The sequence below is a fragment of the Cebus imitator genome, unplaced genomic scaffold (assembly GCF_001604975.1).
Source record: "Cebus imitator isolate Cc_AM_T3 unplaced genomic scaffold, Cebus_imitator-1.0 Scaffold141, whole genome shotgun sequence".
NCBI classification, from domain to species: Eukaryota; Metazoa; Chordata; class Mammalia; order Primates; family Cebidae; genus Cebus; species Cebus imitator.
In genome coordinates, this window is record NW_016107456.1 from 1,760,618 (window position 1) to 1,772,544 (window position 11,927).

The 11,927-nt window shown below is 38.4% G+C and overlaps 1 protein-coding gene across 1 annotated transcript in view; it reads right to left on the reverse strand.

The window, feature by feature from the left end:
* NEIL3 (nei like DNA glycosylase 3) overlaps nt 1-11,927 on the reverse strand; it is a 57,554-nt gene that overhangs the window by 17,987 nt on the left and 27,640 nt on the right. Inside the window, exons 4-6 of the mRNA XM_017542205.2 lie at nt 11,582-11,795; nt 8,417-8,491; nt 6,630-6,796 (exon numbers count right to left, since the gene is read on the reverse strand). Of these exons, the coding sequence (XP_017397694.1) occupies nt 6,630-6,796; nt 8,417-8,491; nt 11,582-11,795 (456 nt within the window). The remainder of the gene's footprint in view (nt 1-6,629; nt 6,797-8,416; nt 8,492-11,581; nt 11,796-11,927) is intronic.

Here is an 11,927-nt window from a genome sequence, read left to right on the forward strand (position 1 = left end):
CAAAGGATTATAAACCATTCTACTGTAAAGGCACATGCACACATATGCTTATTGCAGCACTGTTCATAATAGCAAAGACTTGGAACCAACCCAAATGCCCATCAGTGATAGACTGGATAAAGAAAATGTGGCAAATATATACCATGGAATACTATGCAAACATAAAAAAGGATGTCTCTTTGCAGAGACATGGATGAAGCTGGAAACCATCATTCTCAGGAAACTGACATAAGAACATAAAACCAAACACCGTATGTTGCCACTCATAAGTAGTGTTGAACAATGAGAACACATGGACACAGGAAGGGGAACATCACATACTGGGGCCTGTTGCGGGGTGGGGGGATTGGGGAGGGATAGCATTAGGAGAAATACCTCATATAGATGACAGGGTGATGGGTACATCAAACCACCAAGGCACATATATACCTATGTAACAAATATGCATCTTCTGCCCAGGTACCCCAGAACTTAAAGTATAATTTTAAAAAAGTGGGGGGATAAGAAAGGATGCAAAAACATTTTTTTTTTCAATTTTTAAAAGATAAGAGTATAGCCGGGCGCGGTGGCTCAAGCCTGTAATCCCAGCACTTTGGGAGGCCCAGGCGGGTGGATCACGAGGTCAAGAGATCGAGACCATCCTGGTCAACATGGTGAAACCCCGTCTCTACTAAAAATACAAAAAATTAGCTGGGCATGGTGGCACGTGCCTGTAATCCCAGCTACTCAGGAGGCTGAGGCAGGAGAATTGCCTGAACCCAGGAGGCGGAGGTTGCGGTGAGCCGAGATCGTGCCATTGCACTCCAGCCTGGGTAACAAGAGCGAAACTCCGTCTCAAAAAAAAAAAAAAAAAAGATAAGAGAATAGTGGAGTGATTATAGCTCACTGTGATCTTGAACTCCTGGGCTCAGGTGATCCTCCTGCCTTAGCCTCCCGAGTAGCTGGGACAACAGGCATGCATTGCCATGCTTGACTAATTTTTTTATTTTTAGAGATGGTGTCTTGCTATGTTGCCCAGGCTGGTTTTGAACTCCTGGCCTCAAGCAATCTTCTCGCCTCAGCTATGCAGAGTGCTGGAATTATAGGCATGAGCCAACCTGTGCCAAACAACTCAGTGGAATTTAATTCTCTCCATCACTTCCCACCTTTGTTCCTATGGCACTGTTTCTTCTACCTCTCTTTCATGGGGTCCTTTTCTTTTGATCATCAAAGTTAAGGCAACAACACGGCTCTCCATTGGACCTTTCTGCCTCTCCTCTGTGCATTCTCAGTGATTGTAAATACTACCAGATTCAGCTATCATCTCAGTCTACCCCAGAGTAGGAAATGGGGAGGTGCATAAAACACAAGTGAAGAATGGCAGTGCCTCTAAAGCAGCGGTCCCCAACTCTTTTGGCACAAGGGACGGGTTTTGTGGAAGACAATCTTTTTACAGACGTGGTGGGCTTGGGTGGGGTGTGAGGGAGATCAGCAGGCATTAGGAACTCACTACCTAGATCTCTTGCATGCACAGCTCACAATAGGTTTTGCACAGTATGAGAATCTAATGCCTCTGCTGATCTGACACAAAGCGGAGCTCAGGCGGTAGTGTACTGGTACCAGTACTGCTCCGTGACCTGGGGGATGGGGACCCCTGCTCTAAGATATCTCTGCATTTCTCAATGGAAACAAGTTACTGGCATGGGAAGCAATTGATTTTTCTTTGTCCAAACAAAACAGATTAGTTTTTAGAAATACCAATATAAATGTTAATAAAACTGAAAAGGAAGTTATGTAAAATAAAGGGGCATTTAAAGGTTTGAATAAAAAGCTGCTGTCTACCTTCGATTTTAATCGATATGTGATTTCTATTTCATTCAGTCTACCATGAATCCTTATTCTTGGAGCACCAAAACTTCCTGGAAGCCCTTGAAAATATAGTTATTTTGCTGAAACCAGAAATAATTTCTTATTATAAAGCTTGAGGTAAGAGGCTTAAACAGGGAGCGCTTAGACCCACCTTTTCTCTATTTGTTCTATCTGTGGAGAGCCATGGTAAGGTCAGCTTCATGAGTTCCAGCCTCTGAGGCTCTGGTCCCTACAGCTTTTCTATTAATTCTGTGAATTACTCCAATATTCATTTTGGCTACATGACATACATTGCCATTTTTGTTTATAAGAAGTTGAGTTGGGTGTTGGGTTTTACTGTGGTCCAGACCTCCTTCCTTCCCTCCCTCTCTTCCTTCCTCCCAGGCTGGAGTGCAATGGTGTGATCTTGGCTGACTGTAACATCCACCTCTGAGGTTCAAGCAATTCTCCTGCCTCAGCCTCCCGAGTAGCTGGGATTACAGGCATGCGTGACCATGCACAGCTAATTTTTTTTTTTTATTTTTTTAAGTAGAGATGGAGTTTCTCCATGTTGGCCAGACTGGTCTCTAACTCCTGACCTCAAGCGATCCACCCACCTTGGCCTCCCAAAAGTGCTGGGATTACAGGCGTGAGCCACTGCACCCGGCCTCAGATTATGTTTTAAACATGGCAACTACACAGCTTCCCCAGAACAAATTTATCCTACCAAGACCAACCCATCACAGGTTTTCTTATGTCTGTCAAGTGCCCTCTAATTGCCCCAGGCCTTCAAAAATTTCTGCCCGATTACACATGGCTAAAGAATTGGTTTGCAGACAACACTAAATTCTCATTGACTGGCAACCATCACCACATTTCCAAACTAGATGCTTTTTAGAGACCTGAATATGTGCTCGTGAAAGAACAAAATATCCTCCCTGTGTTGTTTTCCAAATTTTTTCCCTGTATACTTTCCCATGTGCTGTTTCATCTTTCAGAAAATCCTTTTCCTACCTCTTGTCTTTGATGAATTCCTATTTCTTTCTATACTAAGCTCAAAGACTGCCTCTTTCAGAAAGACTTCCTTGTCCTTCCGAGGTAGGCTTAAGTGTTTCTTTCTCCATACTTTATAGCACTTCCATCTCGGTGCTTTACCTATTTTCCATTTACTTCCCCATTCGCCTTCAGGATTTTGAGAGGCTGTGTTCTATTTTGTCTCTGTATTCCCAGTACCTGGCATATACTAGACTCTAATAAGCTTAAATAACAATTTTTTTAAAAGTTTTTTAAAAGGCCCTAATGAAAGGTAACCTCCTCAGTTTTCACTAAAGGAAACAATATTCACATATAGAAATTATATTAGCTAGCAAATAACTAAGAACCAACAATAGGCCGGGGGCAGTGGCTCACACCCGTAATCCCAGTACTTTGGGAGGCTGAGGTGGGTGGATCACCTGAGCTCAGGAGTTTGGGACCAGCCTGGCCAACATGGGGAAACCCCAACTCTACTACAAATACACAAATTATCTACGTATGCTGGCAGGTGCCTGTAATCCCAGCTACTTGGGAGGCTGGGGCAGGAGAATCACTTGAACCCAGGAGGCAGAGAGAGGTTGCAACGAGCCGAGATCACGCCACTGCACTCCAGCCTGGGTGACAACAGCAAGACTCAGACTCAAAAAAAAAAAAAGAACCAACAATAAACAGTATCTATATTTCAAGTGTGATACGATCAATGAAAACTGGAAAATTGGGGGAGGACTTGAGAAGTTCAGTAAGCTTTCAGCGACAGAAGAAACAGGAGGATTTAGATAATTGGTACTGAGCTTTTCAGGCTACTTCAACTTAACTTGAAATGACTTTACACTAAAATGAGAACATTTAGTCAACATAAATGTTCAAATATTCATCCAGAAAATAAATGGGCTGTACTTAATCACAGAAAAATCTACGAGGGCAAATAGTACTGGTTTTCAAACTTTTAAAAATATGTAAACATTTATTTCGCAGTGTATGGTTGGTTTTCCAAACAAAGTCTTAAGCTGACTGCCAATATTGAAAACAGAATCAGGTCAGAAGGGAAGAAGGATTACAAGGTCCAGAACATTTTCAGCACAGCACAGTCTTTGCTAACTCATAGGTAACCCCAAACCTCTTTTGGGGAACTCTGAGGTCTCAGAAATCTAGTTTCAAAACAAAAAAGAAATTCACAACAATTTATGTAATAAATAACATATTTATCTGATAATTTTTTATCTCAAAAGATATCCGTTCATAGAACATGGAAAACAGATACAGAACATTAATCATTCATTTAGTAGACAAATATATATTGAAGGTCTTCTATCTGCCAGCTACTGTGTTCAATGCCGTATTGGTCATAAATGTACATCCTTATTATAAAAAAGTTCTTGTTCATAAAAAATTATGAAAGTTCTTGTTCAGGCCAGGCGTGGTGGCTCACCTCTGTAATCCCAGCACTTTGGGAGGCCAAGGCGGGCGGACCACGAGGTCAGCAGTGCAAGACCAGACTGGCCAACATGGTGAAACCCCGTCTCTACTAAAAAATACAAAAATTAGCTGGGCATGTTGGCTTGTGCTTCTAATTCTAGCTACTTGGGAATCTGAGGTAGGAGAATTGCTTGAACCAGGATCCGGGAGGCAGAGGTTGCAGTGAGCTGAGATCACGCCACTGCACTCCAGCCTGGGCTACAGAGTGAGAAAAAAAAAAGTTCTTGTTCTTAAAAAAAAATTATGAATGTTCATTAAAAATTTAAAAAATATAAGCATGTATTATATATATATATACATATATAAATTATCTAAAGGTATTTCAGGTGTCTGTGATAGTAACATGGGGTGAAGCAGCTGAAAGGAAGATATGAAGTGGTTTAGAGGGAAGTATTGGAGAACAAGAGTGATGCAGAAAATGAAACACAGAGACACAAAGAAGAAAAAGCACGCAGCTTTAGATATATTTATGAAGACATAAGCTGGGACCTCCTTTGCACGCCAGCTCCCTCCACTGGCCCTGAGCTCTACAGACAAGATGGCCCCTCCCACCTCCCAGGTTTCCCACAGCCAAGTGGTGTCCCGAGTCCCTTCCTATGTTCAATCTTATGGTTTTGTTTCCTTTGCTTTTTCTTTGCCGTCCACCCTGTAGTTATTGGCATTTGCTGAAGCTCAGACCATGGCTCATTTCTTTCTTTATTCTAGTGAACTGAGAAGTCGGAATGCTTCAATCAACCCCACTGTGCTGATGGCCTCTCTCATTCCAGATTGTATCCCCTAAGACATGTCTTCCTGGCTATTCCACTGTTGGTTCACCTCTCTAGCACACAGTGCATCTTCACAGCTGTATCCCAATTTTCCCAGACCCATAATGTGAAAATTTACACTATTTGGTCCTGAAAGCTTTTGTATTATCCTACCTGTCAAATCTGCCACAGTCCTTGTTGACCTAGTTTTACTAGGGTACCATGTCCAATGTCTTGATCCCAGTCTAGTAACCATCGCTTGCCCGTTAGGCTGCACTAGCTTCTTTACACGTGTTTCCCATACTTTCCGTAGTTACCTATGCTACAATCAACTTAAAGTCCTTAATGCACTAATTTAGGAAAGACCTTAACCATTCCCAAAACTACTCATGATCCCCCATTTGATCCCATCCTGCCTGTAAAACTAGTTTTTACTATTCAACAATGTGGAGCCTCTGTTGGGGCTGACTAGTATGCTCATCATCCCTCCACCATGCCGTGTTTATTAATGATTCAAGATTTGTGGCCATGCTCCTTTCTTCCAATTAAATACTGTCTGCTTTATCATTTAATCAAAATTCTATTTTTTAAAGTGGGTTTCAAAGGATACTTTTAAGTCTAGTCAAGTACAGTAGGAAGAAGGAGGGAAAGAGAATAGGGGAGCTTGATTCAAATGACACTTTCTTTGATATCTTCCCAACCTTGCTGTACATGTAAACCTCTAACATCCCTGAACACTTACAGAATTTTATGTGCTTTAGGTCATACCGGTACTACTGATTTATAATCACATATACTGCTATGCAGCCGCTTTATACTGTTTAATCTTTCTCTTACATTTCCCCAAAATGTCCTATGGCCTGTTACAAAGGTAATGGTACATTGGGGAAAAGAAAATAATCAGACATTTTAAGGATTATTGGACAGTGGCTCTGAACTGATACTAATTCTAGGAGACAAAAATGTCACTGTGATCCACCACCAGTCAGGCCAGGAGATCAATGGAGTTTTAGCCCAAGTACCTCTCACAGTAACTCCTCAAACCTACCCTGTGATTATTTCTCCAGTTCTGGAATGCATCATTGGAAGAGACAAACGCAGCAACCGGCAGAACCTCCAGACATGAGTTTAATAAGTGGTCTATTATTTCACCAACAAGACATACAATCTGTAAAAAGATCTTGCTCTTGTTTTATATTATTTATAATATTATTTCTAAGAGAAGCAGAGACTTATGAAGGTAGTTGCAGTTTTTCCAATTATTGACATCTCCTGGTACTCACTTTCCAAACCAGGTTAAAGGTAAAGGCTAGTTATTATTCCCTGAGCCAGAGATTTTCTACCTAAATTCAGAATTGGTCCATAAATCACCTTCAGCTCCTCCTGGTTCTTTGATGCCATTACTATTTCCTTCCTAGGACTAAAATGCTTTTGAGTTACGTTCTCTTCTGTATAGGCTGACAGTTATTCAGTTATATTCTCTGATTATTAGCCTTTTAGTTAGTTGGTTGGAGCAAATGGTATCCCTTAAATTAGATATCTTACCATATGTCAACATGTTGAGGATTTTCTTTTTGACAGTGAGGACAGAAATATGTCATTCTGTTATTGTCCCTGAAGCGGCACACAGTTATTCTGCAGTGGCACTGACCACAATTAGGGCGTTTGTAAACCTTACAGTGCTTAGAGACAGCAAGTCCTGCTTTACGGCACTAAAAAAAAAAAGAAAAAAAAAAACAACTCTGTTAGCTACAAAACAGTGCTGCCAAGAAACCAAAGACACATTGGTGAAAGTCATCTCTAAAAATCATCTGTTAAAAATTTACACGTTTGTACATATGACGATATAATCTTTTCTTTCATCAGGGAAAAAGGTATTGACAAGATTTAGTAATATTTGTCAAATAAGATTTGTGTGAAATAAGTCATTATTTTATGTCATTAGTATTCAAAATTGCTCTTTGCATGGCTTTATCCTCTTATCTAAATGAGATGTAAAAATTCTATATTTAAAAATGTCTTTTATGCTTTTAAGGATTTTTTAATTAACCATAATTATGTAGTTAAAAGAAAAAGACTAGATTAGCTTTAAATATGATTATTTTTAGAAGGCTGAAACTGCTCATTCAGTTTCAACAACCAAAAACCTTATTTCTAGGGGACAAAATTTAATAAGAGCATTTTCTTTGTCGACCTGAAGAAAGAATTTTTTTTTCTTTTTTAATCTTAGAGATTCATTAAAAAAACAATAAAAAGAAAATAAACATTCAAATACCATCCTAGCAGAGAATATATTCCATTTTGGTATAAATTCTACTTCAAAAGATATTTTGATATATTCTGTCAGTTTTAATCCACTCACAAATATTTAAGGCTCCTACAAAGAAAATTTCTTGAGTTTCCATCAGCAGTGTGAAAATTTAAAACCCCGGAAATATGGCTCACCACGTATGAGCTGAAAATTACACAAACAACTTGCACTAATTTAAGGAACGTATTGAAAGACCCAATTTAATCTGGGTGGAAATGGGCAGTTTTCTATGGTTATCTTTTACTGGAGGAATAAGTAAGCAAATGCAATTTAAAAACCATAGTTACTCAAGACAGATCTGTAGAGCAAGATGTTCATTAACATTTTAGGCCAATTAATAAAGAATGCTACAATTCCTGCCTTTCTGAATATAGTAAAAATGAAAAGTTTGAATATAGAAAATGGACTGTGAAGAAAAAAAAGGCATATTTGCTATATTTTGTTTAAAAGACGAAATGGGTTTATCGAATTCTATATATGCATATATGTAGTATATAACTTCCCACATTTACAAGTCAGCAAATACTTCATTCTCACAACTGTGGTAGACAGAGAAACATTATTATCCCATTTTAAAGATGTAGAAACTAAACTTAAATAAAGTTATCCAAATAATCTAAACCACACAGACAGTAAATGGCAAAGCCTGATTGAACTAAGGTCTATAATAAGTGGCACAGCCTGATTGAACTAAGGACTATTTATCGGAAAGTGTTACTGTATGTCGGCCTCTCTAGACTCTCTATATTTGATATATCCAAAAAATAGAAAAAGAGTCTGTAAAATGCTAACATGGCTGCTCCCAACTTGGTATAAAGATAACTGAATATTATTATAGTTAGACGAGTTTGAACTGACCTATGATCTAGAATTTCAAGATGTTAATTACACCCGCATGTCCCTCTCTTTACTGCACCTCCATGCGCCTTCCACCAGATGGCTATATACAGCTTTCACATTTTTGGTGCAATCCGAAAGGAAACCACTGACATTTTACCTGGTTGAAAAATTTTGCTCTTACCCTGTAAAAGAGAATGCTGAAATCACGTATCATTTTGACAAGGTGATGGATCTGTCCATCTGTTAGTTGACAAACCTTAAAATGGAAAAAAAAAACAACAGAGCCTAGTTTCATGACTTGCTCATTTCTGTAAGAAATAACATGCCTTGCCAATTCTGTGAAAGAGAATGTAATTAGATTTTGAATACAGCTGACCTTTGAAAAACATGGGTTTGGATTGGGAGGATCTACTTATACACGGATTTTATTCCTCCTCTGCCACCCCTGAGACAGCAAGACCAAACCCTCCTCTTCCTCCTCAATTTATTCAATGTAATGACTAGGAGAAAGAAGATCTTTATGATGACCCACTTCCACTTAATGAATAGTAAATATAATTCTTATGGTATTCTTTTGTTCTTTTTAGAGAAAGGGACCCACTCTCTTGCCCAGGCTGGAGTGCAGTGGCACCGTCATGGCTCACTGCAGCTTCAAACTCCTGGGCTCAGCCATTCTTCTGCCTCAGCCTCCCAAGCAGCTAGGACTGCAGGTGCGGTTACCTGCCTCTTACAGTATTCTTAATATCCATTTCTTTTCTCAGCTTACTTTATTGTAATAATACAGTATATAACACAGAAAACATATAAAATATGTGTGAATAGACTATGTTATCGGCGAGGCTTCTGATCAACAGTAGGCTATTAGTAGTTTTTGAGCAGTCAAAAATTATACAAAGATTTTCAATGGGGGGGTTAGCACCCCAATTCCTGTGTTGTTCAATAGTCAATTGTATATGCATATCTTCTAGAGCTCTATTTCTCACATATCTACGTAGTACCATTAATGGTAGTTTTATTTTGAACTGATATTACTGATAAAAATACCTTTCTTATTTATAAATTTTAATTGTAAATTCAAACATTTATCGAATATTCTGTATTAGACATCTTCAAAGTCTCAGCATCATCTATCAGACACCTTGAAAAGTCTTGCTGGACTTGAAAAAAAAAATTTACCAAGAACAATATAAAAACAGAAGGGAAGGGAAACTAGGTACAGGAGTAGAAGACTACCCAGGTCACTACCAAGCTTTAAAAAGATATGCATTTATATACATGCATTAATATCAAAGTACTTATTAACACATAGAAGACTTCAGACACAGACCGTACCAAAGAATTTTTTTCTGACACAGCCTATCATAAATCTCAGTGTTACCCTTGAAGAATTACTACTTGGCACATGTGCTGTCAATGGTAATCCCAAAAGAAATGGTCTGATGCCTAATGCTTGTTGCCTGTGTGTGAACATGTACATATACAGCTGATCCTTCAATGACACAGGTTTGAACTAAGCAGGTCCACTTATATGCAGATTTTTCTTAATCAACCATAGATTTAAAATATATAATATTTGTGAGTTGTGAAGCCTGCATATATGTAGGGCTGACTTTTTGCAGAGCAGTTTTCCTAGGGCCAAAAGCAGGACTTGAGTATGCATGGATTTGGTATAGCCTGGAGTACTGGAACTGGTGCCCTGTGTATACCAAGGGAAGGCTACATATCTACATACACATACATGTACAAAGAAAATAATTTATCAGTGACTATAAAAATGAAAATCTAACCAACATAGTCATCTTGAAAGTATTATAAATATTCCTCAGTTGTTTAAAACTTTAAAACTTGCATACATCCAAAATATTATTAGTTACCATATCTTACACACTATATTAAGTTACACCTTGAAAGGTTACACTGTACTTTTTCAATAATTGTGCATGTGCTTTCAAGAAGCTAATAGTTAAGCTTCAGAAATGTCATTAACTTTTAAACCCCCAGAAATGATGGGTTAATGATCTTTTCCTAGATAGATAGCTGGCTAGATGCAGAGATAAAAAGTAAATTCTCTGCATCACAGATAACAACAAAACCCTGGGTCCTTTTCTTTTTCAAAAACATCTTTCATAGAGGTTTAAGTGATTTTTAAAAAGCTCATTCTTGTTAAAGTTCTGTTTCATTATTTCCATACTGAACTCACTTATTCCAAGTATCAAAAAGCAGAATATAATCTAGATATATCATTAACTGGCTTCTTTTAAAGCTTAATTCATACTAATTTGGGTATTACTAAACTATCTAGTAAGTATCTACACAAAGTAAAAAAATACCCTGGGTTTAAATAAAAGATAATTTAGTTAATGGAGTGAATTATGTAAAAAATAATTCAGCTATTGGAGCTAAAAATTAATTTAGTTAGTAGCAACAGGTCTTGATAAAAGCCCTAATATAGAGGTCTTCCTTAGAAACTAAAATGTATGTATTCCACCTGGGTTTGGGTTCTCACCTCTCTTATCCTCTCAGAGCATTGCCATATTCATCACCATTCTCTTTTCTACAAGTTTAACATCTCCCCTTCAACCATTTTTTTTTTTTCCAACATGTAAATAAGTTCAAGTCTCTGCAGTTGTAGAACAAGAAAAAAATAAAATAACCAACTCATGTCTTGTGCTGGTAGCCCCCTCTAGCAGGCCAATATTTTCCCTTCACTCCAGCCTATTGGAATCAGGGTTGTACATTTTGTTTCCATTTCCTCACTGATCACTTTTTCCCGGTTTCCTGCCTTCCATTGCTCTTTCCACTACAACAGCAGCTTCTAGTATCACCCACAGCTATAATCAGGAGTACATGAGTGTCTGCCGAACATGTACTTAATATGCCAGAGACGGAAAAAAATTTGTGAGTTAGTTCATTCACACAACCCACAAATATTAGTATCTAATGCCAACCATACACCACAGGCCATGTGTCCTCGATGTTGGGATACTTCAGGGAACAAAACCTTGTTTTTTTTAGAGACTGTGTTCTAGCAGGAGACAGATTTTAAACAATAAGTATAATAGGTCAATATGCCATGTTTGAAAGGAATAGATGATATGGAGAGAAGAGAAAGCAGGGCAAATTAGGGAAGAGAGAGTGAAATGTGGAGTGGGAGGGTGTGCACACAGCAGCTGTAAGTGCGGTGCTCAGAGCTGGCTATGCTGAGAAGCTGACCCGGACAGAGATGGGAAGCGGGAGACCTGAAGTCTGGGGAGACTGTTAGTGCAATGCAGAGTTAGGGCTTCCACACTGGTTCCTTCGCAGGACTGAAAAAAAGACAGATAATTAAAACAAATTTAAAACCTACTTTAACAGCTGGGTGGAGACCACTGTCAAAGAGAGCTTCATTTTTGATGATGTTCCCTACTCCAGGCAACACGCTCTGATCCATCAGCACGTCACCCAGCATCCGGCCTTTCTGTTTCTTAACTTCACTTTCTGCTCTCAAGAAACTAAATGTAGGTGAACATACATCTAATTCTTTCATCATTCTTATTCTCTGTTGGCTTTCCATTGAGTTTCTATAGAAAGGAATATAAAACACATGACCATAAGTCTGGTTAAAATTTCACAAAGTCTTATTTATTTATTTATTTTTACTCTGAGTTATTCTGTTTTATTTTTTCTTTTTTTCTTTCTTTTTTTTTTTTTTT